At 40.6% G+C, this 23,054-nt stretch overlaps 1 protein-coding gene across 5 annotated transcripts in view; it reads right to left on the bottom strand.

Annotated features, from left to right (window-relative positions):
* ARHGEF28 (Rho guanine nucleotide exchange factor 28) overlaps positions 1–23,054 on the bottom strand; it is a 322,957-nt gene that overhangs the window by 153,150 nt on the left and 146,753 nt on the right. For 3 of the 5 annotated variants that reach the window (XM_081520859.1, XM_081520861.1, XM_081520858.1), the window contains 3 exons: positions 19,230–19,413; positions 15,383–15,563; positions 9,985–10,057 (listed from right to left, as the gene is read on the bottom strand). The exons of 1 other annotated variant lie outside the window; for it this stretch is intronic. In XM_081520859.1, coding sequence (XP_081376985.1) covers positions 9,985–10,057; positions 15,383–15,563; positions 19,230–19,413 — 438 coding nt within the window. Of the gene's footprint in view, positions 1–9,813; positions 10,058–15,382; positions 15,564–19,229; positions 19,414–23,054 lie in introns of those variants that run through there. One more of the 5 variants, XM_081520863.1, reaches the window with a different exon arrangement.

The raw sequence follows: 23,054 nt of genomic DNA, 5'->3' as shown, positions 1-23,054 counted from the left end.
AAACAACTTTCAAGCTATAAAGCCTTTATCTCAAAATCATTAATAATTCTTGTGACAAGATAATAGTGCATCTTTAATTAATCTAGGATGATACCGAACTATATCTTAGAGGTTTTAAAGAATTTGGCACTCCTTCCACTGGAGTTTAATTGCTCCAGCAGAGTTTCTGCTAAATGCCTAGGATCATTTTACACTCAGCCGTTGCAGCACCAATTGCAGAGTGCAATCAAGCTACTCATTGGTATAGCAACCTTCAGCGGATAATGATATCAGTAAACCCAAGCTATTCTGTTTTAAAGGCCTATTAATCTTGCCTTCAAGGCCCACCCAGAAGTAAAGATCACCCTCTCCTAAATCAGACTTACCAAACATCACCAACATGTTCTTTATTGCCAAACTATAATGCAACAAGAAATAATCTCTAATATTCATGTTCACCAGGGACACTGCACCAGCAAACAGGGTTTTCAACGCAGGATGGAGTAGCTGTAAGATTAATACCAATGTCTTGTTAAGAAACAAATTAGCCTAAAAGATCTCAATCCTGTGCACAAGCCATACTGTCTCCTTTTGAGAAATGGGACCACAGAGGTTAGACTTAAGCAAAGAGAAAGCCTACATCAAAAATACAGGCTGCTCAGTATTCTTCAACTACAATTTGCTGTGCCATCTGACTCCTCCCCCAGGAAGAAGGCAAAAAGAACCTGGATCAGAGGTAGCCAGACAACTACTGCAGCTTCACTCCTACCTCAAGTTCAACTCTCTACAATCAAGTCCCCAACTGGGTTAGACACGCAGGGCAGCGTCAAAAGCACGAAGGAAAAGAGTCATGCTCTCAGCTTGCTCTCTTGCCTCACCAATGCCCAAAAAGGGTGTAGCTCATAGTCTTTGAATGAATCCTCTTCTCCCAAAAGACTATAAGCTCTAGGAAGGTCAGGTCCAATCAGTTTAAGTCCAACACTTGCATCTCCAGGACCAAGCAGGGTGCCTTCCATATTACAGGTGCTGAACAAATGCTTCTCTCCTTGATTAGGATCCAATGGCCCAAAATAACTGATGAGATAGAGTAGATCATTAGGGACAAGGAAGGGAACGTTATTCACTTTTTAAAATTACTAATCCAAACACTTTCAATACTAGCATTATTTCGTCACAACTTCTGAACCGCCAGGTTGATGAGACAGATAATGCCTTTCCCCTGCCTTCCCCCCACTCCTCCAGCTCCGCAAGGCCCAAGCCACCCTTTCCTCTCTAGTTACATACTGGAGTTTCACTAATAACTTCACTTCCATGACTCACCTTAATGTTTATCCTAGTGTGCATGTCTGATTCACAACTACTAGTGAATTACACTGGCAAAGGGAAAAACATTGAAAATACTTGTGACATCTACCAGTCTCAATTCAGAGCACTCTCAATTCAGAGGTTCTCATAACACTCTGACCTTTTGTTTCAGTATCTCCATTATACCTTTTTTACTGAGGGAATTATAACTTTTTCTCTTATTAGGAATACTAGTGAGAACTATCATTTGGCCTTCCCAGGATAAATACAGACCAGAAGAAACAAGGAGGGACTTATCAAGAGAACTATCAGCATGAGCCCTGGTAGTCCATGAATTCCAACACTCCTTCCAATGCACCAAGCTCAACCCTTAACCAGGCTCCCACTGTGCCCCAGGATAAGCAGTCAGGGAGAGGATGGCAAGACGAGAGAAGACCTCAAACAACTCTAAAACATCATCTTTTATGATATAATTTATCTATTTCTACTCTGCATTCTTTCAGAAAGAAATTAAAACATCTTTTTTAAAAAAATACATACTGGGTTTTTTAGTTTAAATTATTTGTAACACTTTTTTGAGCCACAAAAGTAATTAAGAAAACTTGAAAAGGACTAAGAAAAACAATCTATAAACCATTAATGGCTTAGTATAGTCTCTTCGCACATACACATAAATATTTGTAACTGTATATTGTATTTGTGTGTGTATATATGTGTGTGTGTATGTATATATATATATGTACGTGTGTGAATACAGGTACCAGCTTTAAGGTATAATTCAATACCATACTACTCATCCATTTAAAGTATATAATTCAATGATTTTTAATATACTCAGAGTTGTGCAATCCTCACCACACCCAGTTTTAGAAGATTTTCATCACCCCAACAAGAAACCCCATATCCATTAACTCTCACTACTAATTTCTCCCCAACCACCACCACTTCCACCCCAGCTCTCAGTAACCACTAACTACTCTGTCTTAATGGATGCCATTTTGGATATTTCACATAAGTGGAATTATACAGTATGTGGTCTTTTGTAACTGGCTCCTCTCACAAGCACGTTGTCAAGGTCCATTCATGTCATAACGTGTCAGTACGTCATCCCTTTTTACTACCAAAGACTACCTATCGCCAGATAGATCACATTTTTGTGTATCCGTTTCTCAGCTGATGGACTTTTTGGAGTCTTTCCACTTTTTTGGCAGTTATGAATAATGCCACTTTGAACATTTGTGTACAAGTTTAAGGAGATCTATGCTTTCATTTCTCTTGAGTATATATCTAGGAGTGTCATCACTGGGTCATATGATAGCTTTATGTTTAATATGTTTTTATAATATATATATATATATTTACATCTCCAGGGTGTACTCTCTCCCACCCCCAAGCCCATAAAATCTCAATCAGTCAAAAATTAAGTCATGGGGTTAAAAAAAAAAAAGATATTCTCAGCCCCCAAATTTGGTTGTAACTATCAACTAAGCAGAAGCTCTAAGTCATTGTATTTCAAATTGAGGTTAGGACATAATTTTCCTGATTTACTCAACTGCTTGAATAAAATGAGGCAAAGTCATCTTTCAACAACATAAACGGGATTCAGTTTTGTCTTAGGAATACTGTTATGTCCCTAAAACTTCACACACGGATTATATTTCAATTTAGAAACAGGAAAAAAAAAACAAAACTCCTTAACTATACCTTCAACTTGAGCTTATTTCAACCATATCAGACTCCTCAGTTAATATGCTTAGTAAATGCTTATCCTTCCCCGACTCCTGCTAATCTGACCTAGCTAGAGCAGAAGGGGGCAAAATTGGCTATACTCAGATGAGTCCTGAGAAATCCAAGATTCTTTCCAGCTCAAACTAGGATTCTTTAATTCTATGATGAACTGGGGGAGGCAAGATGGAGAATTTTTATGTGTCTGAGAAAATACTATTGTAATAATACACAAAATGGACATTATATCAGCTTGGTATCTTATTTTAATCCTTGGACTTCTAATGATGAAACTGATTCTTTTCTAGGGGCAGGGGGGAGAAAGTGGGCTGGCAAAGTCAGATACTAAAAGAAACAGAGAGAAGGCTGAGCTGTCTGTCAAATGAAAGAAACACAGATGACTTCCTGGGGTTGCGAAGTACATTCTCTGGGTATGATTGGTAATTGTCTTGCAAATGCCCAAGTACCTGACTTCAACGTAAACAACGCTGATCAAGCCCTTGGATGGACATTTCACAATGTGGTTAAGATAAGGGCTGTGATCCCAGCTGAGTAACCACCCCTGCAGAACAGCCTTCATAAGGGCTATCCTAAATCTCCAATGCCTCAGGCCCCAGCCATTCTGGTTAAAGGATCTGCATCTTGACAAGACACTGGAACCATATTCAACAGTTCTAAAAAGACACGAAGCCACAGTATTTAAAACAAAAAATCTTGGAAAGGAAATTCTGCATAGATAAAACACCTCTTGGTTTTCCCAATAATATTTCACAGGAGATGTTCAAACAAGGAGAATCGATCAAACGATTTGGCTTCTATGTGAAATATAAAAGAAAAAAGGTGGTACAAATGAATCTATCTACAAAACAGAAGTATAGTTACAGGTGTAGAAAACAGATTTATGGCTACCAGGGGGAAGAAAGGGAGGGATAAACTGGAAGACTGGGATTGACATATACATACTACCGTATATAAAGCAGATAATTAATAAGAACATACTGTATAACACAGGGAACCCTACTCAACACTCTGTAATGGCCTATATGGAAAAAGACTATGATAAAGTGGATGTATGTACATGTATAACTAATTCATTTTACTGTCCACCTGAAACAAACACAACATTGTAAATCAACTATACTTTAAAACTTTTTTAGAAAAAAGGAGAATCCACCACACAACACCCTCTTCCCGCTTCACTCAGAGCACACGGAGAAGAGCTGCACCCCCGTCTAAAGAACGTTCAAGCGAGAAATCTGCTCACCTGGTCACTGTGACATAAAGAGCTACGTTCTGATATCGCAACGCACATGATCACCACCAAGTCCACTCGAGCCGCACACTGTGACCCACACTCATCTGGAGACAGCGTTGGCTAAGCATCCATGGTTCGATACTGGTCAAGGTGCCCCACCTGTATTTTCTCATTTAAACCTTATTTTGAAGGAAGTATGAAATGACGCTCCCACCCCATTTTCCACAAAAGGAAACACAGTGGAATCACTTGCATCCTGTTGAGAAGTCAGTTCACGGCAGAGCTGAGTTTGGAGCAGAGGCTGCTTGTTGCTGATGTGTCATCAAGACATGTCTCTGCATGTGGGTCACAATCTCTGCTGGTAGCAGACCAGTCAGTCATGTGGAAGACAGCTCACTTCTAGGCAAGGATTCCAGTTTTGCACTTTTCCATCATACAAAAGCTGGAGAGGACTCTCGAGCAGCAGTCCAAAGTCTAAGCCCATAAATGTTCTGTGACAGAAGGGTGGTGGGTATCTACGGCCCGGTGGGTCAGAATGTACCCACCTGAGTTCTGACTGCCCGAGCAAGCTGTGTCACCACACAAGTTACATGCCCTCTCTCTGCTACCACCTCCGTGTGTACACAACGTGATTCCTGACTCCCAAAAATGTCCCTCTCCAGGCCACGGGGAAATGTGTGCTCTGCGAGTGTGCAAACCTGGCTCGGCTTCCAGCAGCACACCCAGCACCTCGAGCAGCGCCCGTCCCTCCACAGAGACGTGAGAGAAAGTCAGAGAAAGTCCACTCCTTGAGATGAAGGCTTTTTCCTCTTTGTCTTTTTGGGTAGCTGCTTCATCACCCGTCATGAGCACAGTGCCTGGCAGAGTGAGCACTCAACAGAGACTCACTGAACAGGTAAGTCAGTGGGCGCTCAGGGTTCGTGTCTGCCTGCCTAGATCAGGTCTTGCATGTGGACCCCCGGCCCCTCTGCCTTCCGCACGAGACAGTGAGGGGGAAGCCCCTCTGAGCTGGCTGAAACTGCCACCTCAGCCCTGAAGGAGACGATTTCTCCCTCTCCCTTGGTGCCTGGCATTCAGGTTCCAAGCCCAACTCCCTATTTCCTTGTTAAAGAGAACATGCGAGATAATTTGTGGTAAGAAGACAACAATGTAAAAGACCAGTCACATAAAATTCGAGACAGACAATTTAAAACGGCAAAATAATAGAAGAAAATGGATTCATATAGTGGTCAGTGGTATTGCGATGGTTGTGTTATGGCCCCATAGAATCTAGGCAGGTAACAGCCTCCCAAACAACATCAAAAAGTACAGTGGGCTGTGTGAGCTCAGCATTCAAGATGACCATGAGCAGTTTTAAAAATGCCTCCCAAGCCCCTTCTCCGTGTGAGAATTATATACTAAGAGATGGAGAGAATCCACGTGATGGTGAAAAGAGAGGACATAATAAGCTTGAGAAAGGGCAGAATCAGGAGACATGAAGAGCAACATTCCAAAAGCACCTTCCACAGATCATTTTCATAAGATGTTGAGAGCCAAGAAAAAGGGATTCTCCCATGATCAAGTTAGAGAACTGCTGGGTTAAATAAGAAACACAGGTTTCTTGACTGCAAGACTTACTAGAACCTACAAAACATTAAATGTATTCTTGATTTGCAAACTGACAAAGAGCTGGACACAACTGAGCGACTGACACAGACACAATTTCCACCGGAGGGGTTTCGTGTTAGCATCTCTATTTATTTGGACAAAGAATTCTTATTCTTCAGAGCATTTTCCAAGCTTGGTGTTCTGTACAATGCTCCTTAAGAACTACTAGAATAGGAGATCAAATAAGGAAGGACAAAGGTGGCAAGAGACAAAATGGAGTCAGTTGGTGGATCAACACACACTAATAATTATTCGTTCAAGCATAGTGAAAATGAGGTAACCTTTTGGCCATTTATTTCATTTGGAATAACATCTCATCATTCTGGGAGAACAATTACAATCATGAAATTATGGAAACATAATTGATTCAGAGACCATAATAAGAACATTTATCACAGTAATAGGGAACAAGTATATTTCTAAGTTAAAGCTATTATTGTCTTTTAATCAATGGTAGCTACAGATACACACTTAAAACATCCCCCTATACCCCAGGAGGAGTAGAAAAACATGATCTATTAAGAATCTTCCATGATATCTCAAAGGGAAAGTTTACTTTGGGGGCTTAAAGGGGGAAAAAAATCAAACTGTTACACTCAAAAGGTTTTGTTCTTCCAGTTGAGTTGCCTGCAGGCTTTTGAATGAACAAAAACAAATTGGATGTTTTCATTTTAGCTAAATACTGCCCTCTGCCGGAATGTGCACACAGTTTCTAACATGTCTTCCAAGGGTATAAACATCCAAGCATTGTCTATAAGGTCTATAAAATACACACATTAATTATTTGGCATTAGAGAACTTGTGTTTCTATCCAAATTCTTGTGCTTATTGATAGTGATTTCAGTCCAACTGGCAGCCAGGTATATTAATATGGCTGACCCTGGGGCTCACCAAATTCAACCTGTCTAAAACTGAGTACTTATTTTGTCATGATCCTGCTTCTTATAAGGCCTATCCTACTCGGCGACACACCAGGAATGGAAGAATCACCCTTCTCCCTCACCAGTGACACCCACCTGACATCGTACACCTTCAGGACAGTCCCCCTCAATCCCTCCATCTCCAATCTCCTTACACTGCTCTGGTGCAGACCCTCTTCCGCATTCCATGTGGCAGCCCCCGGCCCCTCTAACCCATTCTCCACAGTCTCGAAGAGTGAGCTTCCTAAATAACAACCTGAACTAATTTGCTTAAAACAGCTTCCAGAGCTGTTTGGATGGAGCTCCAATTCCTTGCCTTGTGTACAAGCCCTGCTGATCTGCCACGCTTTCAGACCTGTGTTCCTGGCATCTCTCTCTCTCTCTCTCTCACACACACACACACCTATTCTCCAGGACCAAAAAGTGACCTGGATTTTCCCCAATGCATTATCTGGTTCAGGACTCGTATTGCGTGTATTCCTGTGGTCTAGAATTCCCTTCCCTCTATTAGATCACAGCGTTGGGGTCACCTGCACCAAGCAGCTTTCCCTGGCCACCTCACTATCACACTCCAGAAAGTGCTCTCAGTATTACTTGCCTATGACTCCTGAAGCACTTATAATGTGCCAGGACAGCTTGTTTTTCCGTGCCAGTTCCAAATTGTCAACCCCATCTTTTACTATTTTTTTTTAAATAATAAAAGTATAACTTTTTTAAATAGTAAAAATATAAAATAGCAAAAACATCTTCTACTATTGTGATTATGTAACCATTACATGATATCATTGTATCATGATTGGTCAACAGAAAATAATAGAATTCTATATCAATAAAACTACCGTTTAATACAGAAACTTGTAATCACTTTTTAAAATCAGATGCATAATAGAATTACCATGGAATTTCTTGAAAAAATACAAATGCCTAAGTATTGCTGTTTTTCTCCAAAGCTCGAGATGTCTTTCTAATGAGCAGCCATGCTTAAAAACAACTAGACTATATGATGTTCGTTTCCTTTTATCTAGTTTGCTTCACTTTTTCTATTTCATATTCAGTGCTCCCATTTCATTATGTTTCCCAATTTCTGTCTCTTTTTGCTGTTGTTGTTGTTCTTTCCCAAGCCTTTATCAAAAGTAGCAGAAAAGCTTTTATATACATATGTGTATACAGTATGTATAATATAATGCATATTTTAGAAAATTTATGAATTTTTGCCTAGCTAGAAAAATTATGACATTTTGATTCCACTTGTTTGACTTCCTATGAATAGAATGCTAGATTTCTAATTTATATTCACTCAAAACTTTGATATAGTTCCATGTATTTGGCATCTAGTATTACTGCTAAAAGTCTAGAAAATTTATTATCTTAGTGATTTTAAAAAAGTTTGAATAAGGCTAATCCAATTCTGAGAATATAAAAAAGTACTACACTTAAAAAAAAAAAAAAAGCCCAGGAAGTTAACAAGTGATATAGTATTATTAAGTACAGATTTTATTCAAATTTCACAAAATTTTATGCTAGTGTCCATTATTTGTTTTCATACATTATTCAAGACTCTATACTGTATTTAACTGCACTGAGCAGCTTCAGTTGCATGCAACAAATTCTGATAAACTCTCTTTTCATTTTTATTCTATTACAAATATTTTCTAATGTTCCCTGTTATGGCTTCTTAGATACACCCATCATTTAAAAGTGGACATTCAATTTCCAAATACATGAGATTTTCTTTAAAGTATCTTTAATATTAATTTTGTTTTGATATTAATTTCTCATTTAAATGCTTTCTCTGCAATCACTTTCTGTGTTTTTCTCATTCTAACTTTACTGAGTCTTTCAATGGCTAAGTCAAAGTTCTCTCTTCATAAATGTCACACTGCACTTGAAAATATGTGGATTATTTTCAGATATCTTTTGATGTTAATTTCCAACATAATTCCACAGTGATAAGAGAATAGACTGTGTATTATTTCAATACCTTTAGACCATGAAATTTTTGCACCTTGTTTTACGTCCCTGGACATGTTCCAGTGTCTCTGAGTTTACAGTCTCCAGGAATTTGAATAGAATTTGTATCCTACTATTGTATGAAAATTGTATAAATCTTAATTATGTTGAATTGGTTCATAGTGCTTTTCAGGTCTACTATATATTTCGACTTCTCTGTATAGTCATTCTATTAATTTTTGAGAGTTTGATATTGAAACTCCAACTAAAAACCTTAATTTACTTAAAAAACAATTGTAATATATAATGGAACCATATGTAACCTTATTCTGTATGTTCCAAGTCTCCTGTAAATGGGTTATCATACTTTCATAACTTAAAAAAAATTTTTTTTTAAACTGGACTTGTCACTAGGATTGGCCAACAGATCAGATCTACTTGTATGTGTTAAAGGGGAAAGAATCTAAATTGAAGTAGAGATCACATGCCCTAGTAAGGTGCCAAGCTGGAGAAAACAAGAAAGTATCATATTTCTACAAACAAGCTGGATGTTACATGCAAGTGTGCCATCAACACGACTCCCCGTTATGATGTGGAACAGGGGAGTGAGGATGTATTTTTAAACACACACCTCTTGCTGTGGACACCCACCTTGAGCAGATTTGGACATTTAGCCCCTGAAGCATCATCAGCAATATGCAGGACAACCTGGGTTGGGGGGGGCCGCCTGTACCCTGAAGACACTCAGCACCCCTCACCACTCACCTCTACACATCAGCGGAGCTCCCCAGACCCCACGACAATCAGGACACCCTCACAACCTCCATCCTCTAGGACCCACTTGCCCAGCGCAGAGCAGAGGCTCCACAGAGGTGGAACGAGCTGGAGAACAGGAGAGTGACGGAGGACTGAATGGAACAGACTGACCTCGGTGACGAGGGGAACGCCCTCTGCATGTCAGGAGAGGTCCCTAAGCACTGTGGGAGGAAACCAGGAAAGGCCAACTGAATAAAACGTGGAAACACACAGTACCTTTGATCAGTGTTGCTGGAGGAACTCTGGGCCCTGCTACCCCAGAGCAGCCTACTCCTGCCTCCGAGTGCATCAGCTCCTACTCTCCTTCTCCACACACTTCAACTCCCAGTTGACTAGTGAATCCTGAGCACTTTCTGAGTTCCCCAGGTGGGGATGGAGCATGCATACCTTCTTCAGTTTCTGCAGCGCTGGAGGGCATATCTGGTTTTTCCTCTGACCTGGCTTCCTGCTCTTCAAGAGCCTAAGAAAGGCAGGGGGAAAAAAAAAAATCATTGAAAGCGGTTTGAGGCTTCAGATATGCAGCAAGAGATGCAGATCACAATTGAGGATCTGAGAGGTGAAACAGCCAGAGGCAAAGCCAGGGGAGGTGGGGGCAGATGGGGTGTCGGAGAACATGAAACAGCACCCTGCTTGACGCAAGAGATGGTGTCTCCACCAGTGGTTCTCACTGCTTCCCCTGATCACAACGCCAGAAGGATCTCAGGAGCATGAGACATGAACCAAAAGCTTGAAGTCAGTAAGAAGGGCTGCTGTTTTATGTATCTGCCTGCCTAGACTCCCATCCACACCCTAAGACACAGGGATCAGGGGCCTGGAGAGCGGGGGCAAACACTAATACAGAGAGGACCGCTAATGCATGGAGGACCTAGGATGAGCATAAACCAAGGGTTGCATGTTGGCACAGGCAGGATCAGGCTGTCCCTGGGCAAGACTGAGTCATGAGCCGTAGATAGAATGAGGTTACCCTTAGAGCCCTCTGTACTTCCTTTTCAAATGGATTCCACATAGTTAATGAAAATGTGAAGAGACAGAATTATGTGTTGATGTGTCAAAAACTATCCAAGCCTGCATCAGCACACATTCCAAAACAAATACATGGGCGAACTGGGACAGGCAACCCTCCAACTGACATAGACCCCTAAACCACCTCCCCACCTTCCACCCTGGGCATGTTTTTCAGCTCAGCACATCAAGTGCTTATTCACGACTATGTCAGAACATCCTGAGGCCAGAGCAAAAAGAACAGGAAAATATACATAAGTGACCAAGTCACAAAGAGGCAGGGAACACGCAGTCCCCAGTCACCCAGCCTCTGTGGCTATTCCCTGTCCCTAGCCTTACTCCCAGGACACAGTACTCACTCTTTTAGGGCCTGTGATGGAATTAACGGATGGACCAGAGCAGGTATGTCTGGGGAGGTACTAAGGAGATGACAGGATGAGTGAAAGCGTTAGTTGCTAAATCGTGTCCTGCTGTTTGCAACCCCATGGAATGTAGCCTGCCAAGGCTCCTCTGTCCATAGGATTATCCAGGCAAAAATACTGGAGTGGATAGCCATTCCCTTCTTCAGGGGATCCTCCCAACTGAACCCAGGTCTCCCGCATTGCAGGCAGATCCTTTACCATCTGGGCCACCAGGGAAGCCTCACAGAATGAGTACCTGGGGTTAAAAGAGGACTGACCACACAGGTTCAAGGCCAAAGACAGCCACTGACTCCATGTGTTTACCTGGGGGTCAGCCTTAACCCCCAAACCCTAGTCTCAAAGGCAACTGGCAAGTCTATGCAGAAATGACATCAGGCAATGCTGCTTTCTTATTACAAAATAAGGAAATACTTCTTCTTTAAATGGGGTGTATTAAAACTTAATTTTTATTCTTGTGAGTAATTTTGGATACAACTTCAGAACACTTATATTTCCCAGTCGTCTTACATATTAATTTTAGCCAAGTTCTAAAACTAAATAATCAGCATTCAATTAACATAAAAAGCTTTGTTATGTGGAGGGAACAAAAACATGATAAAAGATATAGCTAATATTTTGCCTACTATTTAATTTCCTAACAACTACCTTTACACTTTGGATATTTAACACAAACCTGTCATTTTAAGCATTGAATATTTATTACAAATGATCAGTCTACCAGTGTCAGCTATAATATCACATAATAACAGGGATCTGTTACAACTCAGAACAAGGATTGCTTCTGAACGGGATCACCGTCACCTGCACAGGTCTTGTATCCTGTAGAGCAAACTCAGGTTTCTGCAGCAGGTTTTACTGTCATCGTGCTAGAAGGCTGCAGATAACTGAGCAATGCCTGAACCCAGATCCGGAAGCTGCCTCGAGGACAAATGAGTCTCTCGAAGCCAAGTCACTGTCTATAGCTATTACATAAAAATAGACTTTTAGAACTCTAAGATTTAATAAATAAATATTTCATTACACTACATATAATTTCACCTGTTAACCTAAATTGTAAAACTTTAGTGTGGACAACCTATATGATGATCACTACCTGCTTACATTTACCTGGACTTGTCCAACTGGCTATAAATGAGATGTTCCCACAATCCCTCCTTGTGTTCAATTAATTCACTAGAGCAGCTCACAGAACATAGAACATTTTACTTACTAGCTTCCAGGTTTATTATAAGAAAATATAACTTACAGTTATATAAGAGAATACGTGGTAATTCTCTCTAATAATATAGCTATATATATAAGAGACTATAACTCAGGGATAACCAGATGGAAGAGATGTACAGGGCAGGGTCTGAGGAAAGGGCACGGAGCTTCCATGCCACTCCAGGCAGGCCAGTCACCCAGCACCTCCAACCAGTTCCCCAACTGGAAAGATCTCCAAATCCAGCCCTCTGGGGTTTTAATGAAGGCTTGCTTCATTAAGTAGGCATGCCAGATGAAATCTTCGTCCTTGGGTGATGAAATTTTATCTTTAGGTCCTTTCCCCCACTGGAGGTCAAGGAGGTAGGACTGAAAGTGGGTGGGTCTCCTGGTAACTTGCCTCTATCCTTAAGTGCTTTCCTAAAGTCGCCATATTAACATAACAACAACAACAAACACACACACACATTTATCTGCTCAATATTTAGGAAATCCCAAAGGTCTGGAGAGCTATGAGCCAAGAACCATGGACTGAGACCAAATATATTTCTTCCTGTAAGTTATGACATCACAATTTCCAGAAGAACCTCAGCCTCATTCCCTTCCCAGTCTCCCTGTGCACAACCCAACCAACAGGTCAGGGCAGGAAGGATAAAAAAAGGATGCTGATACTTGGAACACAAGGCCATCCCACTGCAATGGGTTCTTCTTTTACCAAGTGTTTTCCATAAAATGAAAATCTCTGATATACTAGAAAGTAACCTTCAGTTGGTCTTTGTTATAGCATAATCCACTACAGTCAATTATTAAATCATCTAGATTTACTCATCCTAAATCTCCCAAAGTCATCAGTAAAAATGATCTCAAAAAGGTTATGAGAAATTACAAATCTGACTTAAGAAGTTGGAGGTTTTTATAATGAAAGAAATGTTCAGAATTCTGGCTCTATGTGGAGCACGCTCTCGCCTTTGCAGGAGCTTGGTGATCCTGCTGTGGTCTGAGTGTCCCCTCTGAGGACACACATATTGCTGGCTCTGCCTCTATGAAGCTGAAGGGAGAGGCGCTCACCCTGAGCAAGGCTGCTGGGCCAGGTCCATCTTCTGTCCAGATAGAACATCCACCCCTGGGGCCTGGGTGAAAAGCCATGGGAATGGCTGAGGGCTTCTGCATCTTTAAAAGTACCCTTAAGCAAAATGAGGAAATACCATAGGCCAGAAAATTATACACTAAACTCCTTGGAAGGAAAGTTATGACCAACCTAGACAGCATATTAAAAAGCAGAGACACTACTTTGTCAACAAAGGTCCGTCTAGTCAAGGCTATGGTTTTTCCAATAGTCATGTATGGATGTGAGAGTTGGACTATAAAGAAAGCTGAACGCAGAAGAATTGATGCTTTTGAACTGTGGTGTTGGAAAAGACTCTTGAGAGTCCCTTGGACTGCAAGGAGATCCAACCAGTCCATCCTAAAGGAAATCAGTCCCGGGTGTTCATTGGAAGGACTGATGTAGAAGCTGAAACTCCAATATTTTGGCCACCTGATGCGAAGAGCTGACTCATTTGAAAAGACCCTGATGTTGGGAAAGATTGAAAGCAGGAGGATAAGGGAACAACAGAGGATGAGATGGTTGGACGGCATCACTGAATCAATGGACATGAGTTTGGGTGAACTCTGGGAGCTGGTGATGGACAGGGAGGCTTGGCGTGCTGCAGTTCATGGGGTCGCAAAGAGTCGGACACGACTGAGCAATTGAACTGAACTGAACTGAAACTCCCTAAACCCAGCAAACAAAGGTAGTTCATACTCTGAAAAGCATGTTTCATTTTTAATTGTCAAAAAAAAACCAACCCTATACGGAGAAAGCAATAATCTTTGCTATATAATATTTATGGTTAAATCTTTTGGGCTTTCCAGGTAGCTCAGTGGTAAAGAATCTGCCTGCCAATGAAGGGGCCGCAAGAGCCACAGGAGATGCGGGTTTGATCCCTGCATTGGGAAGATCACCTGGAGGAGGAAATGGCAACCCACTGCAGTATTCTTGCCTGGAGAATTCCATGGACAGAGGAGCCTGGCAAGCTACAGTCCATGGGGTCACAGAGAGTCAGATGCACCTGAGCATGAATTAAAAAAAAAAAGAAACTCCCTACACTCAACAAACAGAGGTAGTTTATACTCTGAAGAGCATGTTTCATTTTAATTGTTTAATAAAACCCTATATGGAGTAAGTTATAAGCTTTGTTATATAATATTTATGGTTAAATCTTTCACTTAGTTATATAAAGCAAACATTTTACAAAAGTCAAAACTGATAACAGTATCAGTTTTCTAAGCTGACTGTTTACTTTGTAAAGCCTAAACTGTCATGAAACTGGTGCTTTTTTTTTGGTGGTGCTTATTAATGGATGTGCTTGAGAAGACTGGGGGTTGGGAGGTTGCCAGGGAGTGTCACACAATCTGGTGAGTAAATCCATCATACCTGTGAGCACTAGCAAGTAAACTGACTGAAGCCCTTTTACTCAAAAGAACATTCTGCTTAATAATAATTAAAAAATATAAATCTGCTTTCTAGTGCTTGAGATTTGACCCAAAAAATAATAATAATGAAGATAAAACATTTTAAACCTAAGGTGGGCATGCTATAATAACACTCAAAGCTGATGTTTGGGCAATGGTGGGAGGGGGAAAAATATCTTTGAAAAAGTACTTGTCTCAAGTGGCCAGGCCCCATTCAGGAAGAAGTTGTACACTGAAACAAAGGCTTAACTATATCTAAGTCTTAAGAAATCCCAGAAGAAGGTATAATTCATGTAAAATAACCCTAAAGGCAACTGCTTTAGATAAGAACTATAATATAATCAGTAAATTAATAGCAAATATCCAACATTAGAATACTAAAATTCAACATCAGTGATGCTGGCTCATGAAAAGTAAAGGGAACAATATTATACAAATGACTACTGCCAAAACATTATATAATAATCTTCATTCTACTGGTGTAACAGTTTCCAATTCCATGTCCCTCCAAGTCCCATTAGAAAAAAAACAAAGTGCTATCTCTCAAAAAAAAAAAAAAAGTACTGTTCCCCAGATAACAAGTTTGCTGTCTGAACTCTCAAAGAGCGTGAGTTATTATATTTTATACCACAATAAAGGGCACAAACCTTGATGAGAAAGGCTCTATCCCAAAAGTATTTTCTGAAGAGTTTAATATCTGCCTCCAGCAAATGCTCGGCTGTGTGGTTAAGCGTCAGGGTCAGGGTTTCTGATGAGTGAATATACCGCAGAGAGGCATCTTCGCTGAGCTGCACACGGGAGAAACCTGGCGAACGCCTGCCCTGGAAGCTGAAACACCAAAAATCAAAACGCACAAACCCCATGCCCCTCACCGGCCCTGATATTATTACAGACCCACTGGCCAAACAATCGCTTCCTCCTGAAGACAGGTACATAAGGCCATATAAACACATCCTAATAAAGCCATCTTTGTTTTCCCACCTAGAGAAGTCATCAGTTGAAAAGCTGTTCACATATATTATATACTTAAAAGAGTTACATAATTAATGCAACAGTACTGACTTGTAAACATAGTGCTCTACCTCAATATTTCATTCTCCTTTTAATCTGAAAAGATGCCTCTGGCCTTAATGGCACCACATGTAGTAGAACAAATTAGCTGGCAGCTGACGGTTTATTAGGTGATTACAGTGGAAAACAGATATGATCTCTAGGGAGCATGGTGAGGTTTGGATGTTACAAACAAGCAAGATATTCATAATACACTGGTCCACTGCTGTAAATCATTTCCTCATGCAAATGAGAACACGTGTAAATTTGATCACGTTGATTTCTTGAAATCACTCATAGACAAAGGAACAATATGCTCAGACTAAATTCTGAGCATCAGCTTATTGTCTGTTGTGGCAGAGAACAACTGCATGCTCATTATTATTAGCTCCACATAGGCTTCTCGGTTAGTGTCACAATATTCTGGATGGTCTACAGGTCGATGAAGAGGGCTTGGGGGGCAGATGCTAGTGCTCCCAGGTAAGAGCCCGCCTCAGCGTGTTGCCACGGCCCATGGGTGCCCCTGGATTCTTCAGTTCACAGAACTCGCTCTACGCCTCTCTCGTCTTCTTCCATTACATCACTTTGTTAATGAACATTTGCTTATTTGCAAACTTACAAGTATAGTTCCAACCACATAAATGTTGTCTCCATCACATGGAATGACAGATCCATTAAGAACACTCGTACTCTAAGATTTGGGGCATCTCCCCCCACTCTTGACATAATTACTGGCAGGGACTTTAGAATCTTCTAGAAAATAACTCCCCATGCTAACAGCAAGCCCCTGAAGTGAATAATTCAGCCTAAGCAATAAGAGTCTTGTAATTAACTTAGAAAATGGATGCTCCATCACATAATCGGAATTTAGCTTACAGTCTACTTCTAATCCCATCATGAATGAATTTATTAGATGAGAAAACTTATTTAATTTTAATTTTATTTACATATAGCTGATTTACAATGTTGTGTTAGTTTCAGGCATATAGCAAAGTGATCCAGTTATACATGTATTCATTCTTTTTTAGATTCTTTTCTCTTATAGGTTATCACAGAATGCTGTTGCTACTGCTAAGTCACCTCAGTTGTGTCTGATTCTGTGCGACCCCATAGACAGCAGCCCACCAGGCTCCCCCGTCCCTGAGATTCTCCAGGCAAGAACACTGGAGTGGGGTGCCATTTCCTTCTCCAGTGCATGAAAGGCAAAAGTGAAAGTGAAGTCGCTCAGTTGTGTCCAGCTCTTAGCGACCCCATGGACCACAGCCCACCAGGCTCCTCCGTCCATGGGATTTTCCAGGCAAGAGCACTGGAGTGGGGTGCCATTGCCTTCTCCATATCACAGAATGTATCTGTGCTATGTAGTAGGTCCTCATTGGTCATCTCTCTTATACATAATAGTATGTGTATGTTCACCCCAAGCCCTCGCTCACCGCAACGTTTCCCCTTTGATAACCATAACTTTGTTTTCGATATCTGTAAATCTGTTTCTGCTTTGTAAATAAATTTGTTTGTATCATTTTAAATTAGATTCCACATATGGATGATACGATATTTTTCTTTGTCTGATTTACTTCACTTAGGATGATAACTTATAGTTCCATCCATGTTGTGGCAAAAGGCATCATTTCATTCTTTCTTATGTTAGAGTAATATTCCATTGTGTATGTGTGTGTATACACACATTTATATACACACACACACACACACACACACACACATATATATTTATATATATACCCCATATGTTCTTTGTCCATTCTTCTGTCAATGGATATTTATGTTGCTTCCATATCTTGCCTACTGTAAACAGTGCTGCTCTGAACACTCAGGTGCATATATCTTTTTAGCTTACGTTTTTCTCTGGATATATTCCCAGGAATAGAATTGCTAGATCACATGCTAACTCTATTTTTAGTTTTTTAAGGAACCTCCGCACTGTTCTCCATAGTAGTTGTACTAATTTACATTCCCATCAACAGTGTAGAAACGATCCTTTTTCTCAACACCCTATCCAACATTTATTGTTTGTGGACATTTGATATTAGCCATTCTGACCAGTACGAAGTGATACTTCATTGTACATTTTATTTGCATTTCTCTGATAATTACTCATGTTGAGCATCTTTTCATGTGCTTTTTGGACATCTGTATGTTTTCTTTGGAGAAATGTCTATTTAAATCTTCTGCCCATTTTTTGATCAGGTTGTTTGCTTTTATTGACATAGAGGATGTATAAACTTTTAAAATATATATCATCTTCTGGTCTTAGACACAATAGAAAGATACAAAGCTACCAAACATAAAGAAGTGATGCACCAGGTCCTCAGTGTAACCCTGAACTATCCACAATGATAAAGTCAAGGGAATGGTCCTGCCTTGCCCTTTTCAGGTAAAGAAAGTGTGGTCACAGTACAGCAAAGACAAGGGCAATTCCATTAGGATGGGGCTCTTTCCTTAGTTGGTGTTCATTTGACCAAGTGAGAACAAAAATAGACAGTTGTGACTTCAACATCTACTCGGGTGGCATACGACCATAGATTAATCACAATGAGTTTCCATGGGCCAAATAAAAAGAACTAGTCCATGAAGACGAGCCATGTAATAACACTGATAATATTTAATATTTACATAATACTTTGCAATGTTCATTGCTGCTTCCCATTTATTACCACATGCTAAGTCAAGGAAATCATTGTATAAGATTCCTCTAATCATAAGTAAATATCAATAATAATGACCAATCTGAACCATTCTAAGTAACAAACATTGAAAGTGTTGGTATCATCCTCAACACAGAGAGCTTTACATTTGACAAATTATTTCACTTCCATTATTTCCAGATCCTACTAACCAGCCCATTGGCTACATAGTATCTTAGGGTTTGTTATTCGTTGATTCAACAAAAACTTACTGTCTTTCAATGAATGTATATGCTGAACACAGCAGGTAAAATAGAAATAAGTTTCAGTCCCCAAATGATTCAGAATGGAGACATATATGAAATAAATGATGATTATACATAAAATCATAAATTATGATATATATTATAAATTAATGATAATTATAGTCACAATTAACACCTTAATCATAATCATAAAAGATCAGAACGTGGAAGGCCTCTGAAGAAGCGACATTTAAACTAATGAAAGATGAGTCAGGGTTAGGCTAGTGTTTCCCAACATTTTTTCTTATTGTAGCCACCTCCCCCACCATGGAGCCTTTTAAGAGACTTTTCCTGACTCCCTCTCCCCCATGAAATGTGAATACCAAATATAACTCTCTGTTTATATATGATGTGTATATCTATACTTTATACATGGAAACTAATGGTAAAATATAAACCAAATGTTAGCTTGTGGCTTGGTTATCTTTAATTTTTCCATAATGCTTGCAAGACTTTATAGAGGTAGATTGAGAGAGAATCTATCAAGCAGCCAAACTCACTTTGTGATGTCTTCAACCAGCTTGGAGTGTCCACCATGTAAAGCTAAGTCTAATGGTGTGGCACCCTCCTCGTTGGGTAAAGTCAGGGCCTGGGCTCCCCCAGGGAGACACAGGAGGAGCTGGGAAAGCTTAGCGAGGCCCCATCTCACAGCCAGGTGCAGAAGAGACTCTCTATGCAGAGAAACTGCAAAGCAAAAACATGCAGCATTATTAATAGTTCCTCCATTTAAAAAGTTTATCTTACATATTTTCTCCAAGAGATTGTCAGAGTAAGAACAGTAACAGTAAGCATGGAAGAGCTGGCAGGAACGATCAAAAACATCTGATCCAAACACCTCATTTTGCAGATGTGGGAAGGTCAGTGACTTGTGCCAGGTCAGGCAGGCACTGGAGCCAGCTTTGCTCATCACTGGTACAATGTTGTTCTACCCACCACAGTGCACGTTCGTATCACCTTTCACTCATGTTCAGTGAAGTCATCTGGGGAAAACAAGTGGTAGGAGAGCACCACCTTTTGGAAATAGACATCATCAATTTCCTAAGGTATTCTCTAAGGAGATGCTGCTACCCTACAGGACAGCCTTCATTTCCACCTTTTGTCCTCAGAGGTGCTCCTCCCCACTCAGCAGCTGAGGCAGCAATGGCATCTAAGTCCATGGCCTCTCTCAGACTTCACGGAGGTACTTTAACCCATCTATTAGATTCTTGGGATTATTTCAATGCTGCCAAAGCTACATACGTTTGTGTGTGTGTGTGTGTGTGTGTGTGTGTGTGTACTCAGTTGTGCTCAGTCATGTCCGACTCTTTGTAACCCCATCGACTGTAGCCCACAGCTCCTCTGCTCACCAGTACTTTCTTTAAAAAGCTTGACCTGTGCCTCTTCACATGCCCCTTGACCTGGGGGTTCCTGCCTGGTCTATGTCTGGGTTTTCACTCTTTGTGTTTGCCAGTGTGTCTTATGGCTGTTTCCTGACTGTGTCCTCTATGCCATCCAGCCATCTCATCCTCTGTCGTCCCCTTCTCCTGTCACCTTCAATCTTTCCCAGCATCAGGGTCTTTTCAAATGAGTCAGTTCTTCCCATCAGGTGGCCAAAGGATTGGAGTTTCAGCTTCAACATCAGTCCTTCCGATGAATAGTCAGGACTGATTTCCTTTAGGATGGACTGGTTGGATCTCCTTGCTGTCAAAGGGACTCTCAAGAGTCTTCTCCAACACCACAGTTCAAAAGCATCAATTCTTCGGCACTCAGCTTTCTTTATAGACCAACTCGCACATCCGCACATGACTACTGGAAAAACAATAGCCTTGACTAGACAGATTTTTGTTGGCAAAGTAATATCTCTGCTATTTAATATGCTGTTTAGGTTGGTCACAGCTTTTCTTCCAAGGAGCAAGTCTCTTAATTTCATGGCTGCAGTCCCCATCTGCAGTGATTTTGGAGCCCCAAAAAATAAAGTCTCTCACTGTTTCCACTGTTTCCCCACCTATTTGCCATGAAGTGATGGGACCAGATGCCATGATCTTAGTTTTCTGAATGTTGAGCTTTAAGCCAACTTTTTAACTCTCCTCTTTCACTTTCATCAAGAGGCGCTTTAGTTCTTCACTTTCTGCCATAAGGGCAGTAATGCTTTCAAGTAATGCTCAAAATTCTCCAAGCCAGGCTTCAACAATACATGAACCATGAACTTCCAGATGTTCAAGCTGGTTTTAGAAAAGGCAGAGGAACCAGAGATCAAATTGCCAACATCCGATGGATCATCAAAAAAGCAAGAGAGTTCCATAAAAACATCTATTTCTGCTTTATTGACTATGCCAAAGCCTTTGACTGTGTGGATCACCACAAACTGGAAAATTCTTCAAGAGACGGGAATACCAGACCACCTTACCTGCCTCTTGAGAAATCTGTATGCAGGTCAGGAAGCAACAGTTAGAACTGGACATGGAACAACAGACTGGCTCCAAATAGGGAAAGGAGTACATCAAGGCTATATATTGTCACCCTGCTTATTTAACTTATATGCAGAGTACATCCTGAGAAATGCTGGGCTGGAAGAAGCACAAGCTGGAATCAAGATTGCTGGGAGAAATACCAATAACCTCAGATATGCAGATGACACCACCCTTATGGCAGAAAGCGAAGAAGAACTAAAGAGCCTCCAAGGTGGCTCAGTGGTAAAAAAAAAAAATCCTCCTGCAATCTAGGAGATCGGGGTTCAATCCCTGGACCAGGAAGATCACCTGTAGAAGGAAATGGCAATCGACTCCAGTATTCTTGCCTGAAAAATCTCAAGGACAGAGAAGCCTGCTGAAGTCACTCAGTATTTACTGAGTTGAATGACAAGTGACTGTTAAAAATCTCAATCATTTGTGTATGTTTAATTCATCTAATTTGTATAGAGTTTGTACACCGTATTTCTACTATGACTCAGTACCTGGAACACAGCTGGCCCATGATAAACATTACACTGGAAACATGTAAAAGAATATACTTGCTTATATTTATATACTTACTTATGGGGAGGAGCACCTCTGAGGACAAGAATATACTTGCTTATATTTAGAAAAGCTAAGCCTATGAACTCCATAGACATCAAGACACACCTGAAAACAAATGCAGTCTTAACAACTGAACACAAAAATGCTAACATTCAAGATCTGTTGGAATAAGTACACAGTAAGGATCTGAGTTGCACATACCCTCCAGTTAAGTAATATTACTGATGGTTTGTAATCTGAAAGAGATCCAGAGGATGCTGCCTCACCCTGGAGTGAAAAGTCCCAGAGGATAGGACCTTATCTGTCTTTAATCCTAGCACAGTGCCTGGTGAGTAATATGCTCTATAAATATTTGCTTGTTGAATGAATAAATGACCAATGGCTCTTTCCCTGATGAGTACCCATGATAGCAGCTTTTAATACATGGCTACACATGCTCTTTGAAGCCTCTATCATTCTTAGTTCTTCCTCTGATATCAATACCTCTTGACTAAAATCTATGAACCCAAACTACATACTCCCACACAATTGGGACACTGAACACAAAATCTACCAATTTCTCCACCCAGCCTACTGTCTACACTGACATGATTTTGCTACTCCATTGTCTTCATTAGCATAACTTCACTAGTCCTGGAAGACTCTGGCCTAGGCAAAGATTGAATATTCATCATACGACCTTCCTTCAAGGCGTATCAATGCTTGATTAGAAAACATTGACAGTTCAAGCCCTAAAGCCAATATTTAACCACTATACTATGGTGTTGATCTAATCCTAATCAAACTCCCTTCCCTGCCACCCCCCTGCCATCACTCCTCCTCTGCATTTGAAAACCCTCATTAAAACAAACTTCCAGTTCTCAATAAATTCCAACCATATCTTCCCTCTTCAAGATGATGCTAAAGGCCCACTGGAAGTGGAGTTCTCCTTCATCAGGCCCTAAACCCAGCCTAGCCTTACCAGCAGGCTGTGCTGTTGGAGCCAGTATCCAACAAGACTCTAATTTGAAACAATCAGAAGGGAATACTCCATTGCACATGGGTGCAAAAGAAAACGGTTTAGCTTCCATTTTTTATTGGTTTACACTATTTCTACACGTAGATCAATGAGCATAAAGCCTTATAGTTCAAATTTGCAAACGTCACAGACTTCACTGTATGTGTACTCCATCTTCCACCTGTGTGACACAGCACAGACGCTCCCTCCCACTCCAAGTGAAATGACATCTGAAACAACTGAAAACAGACAAAGCAGTGCACCCCCACCAGACAAGCTTAATATACTTGCTATCTTTCAAAGACTATCAAAGGACTTATCTTTATTTTATC

The sequence above is a fragment of the Giraffa tippelskirchi genome, chromosome 8 (genome assembly GCF_054371585.1).
Source record: "Giraffa tippelskirchi isolate mGirTip1 chromosome 8, T2T-mGirTip1v1.2.pri, whole genome shotgun sequence".
Lineage (NCBI taxonomy): Eukaryota > Metazoa > Chordata > Mammalia > Artiodactyla > Giraffidae > Giraffa > Giraffa tippelskirchi.
This window is presented reverse-complemented; position numbering and strand designations above follow the sequence as displayed.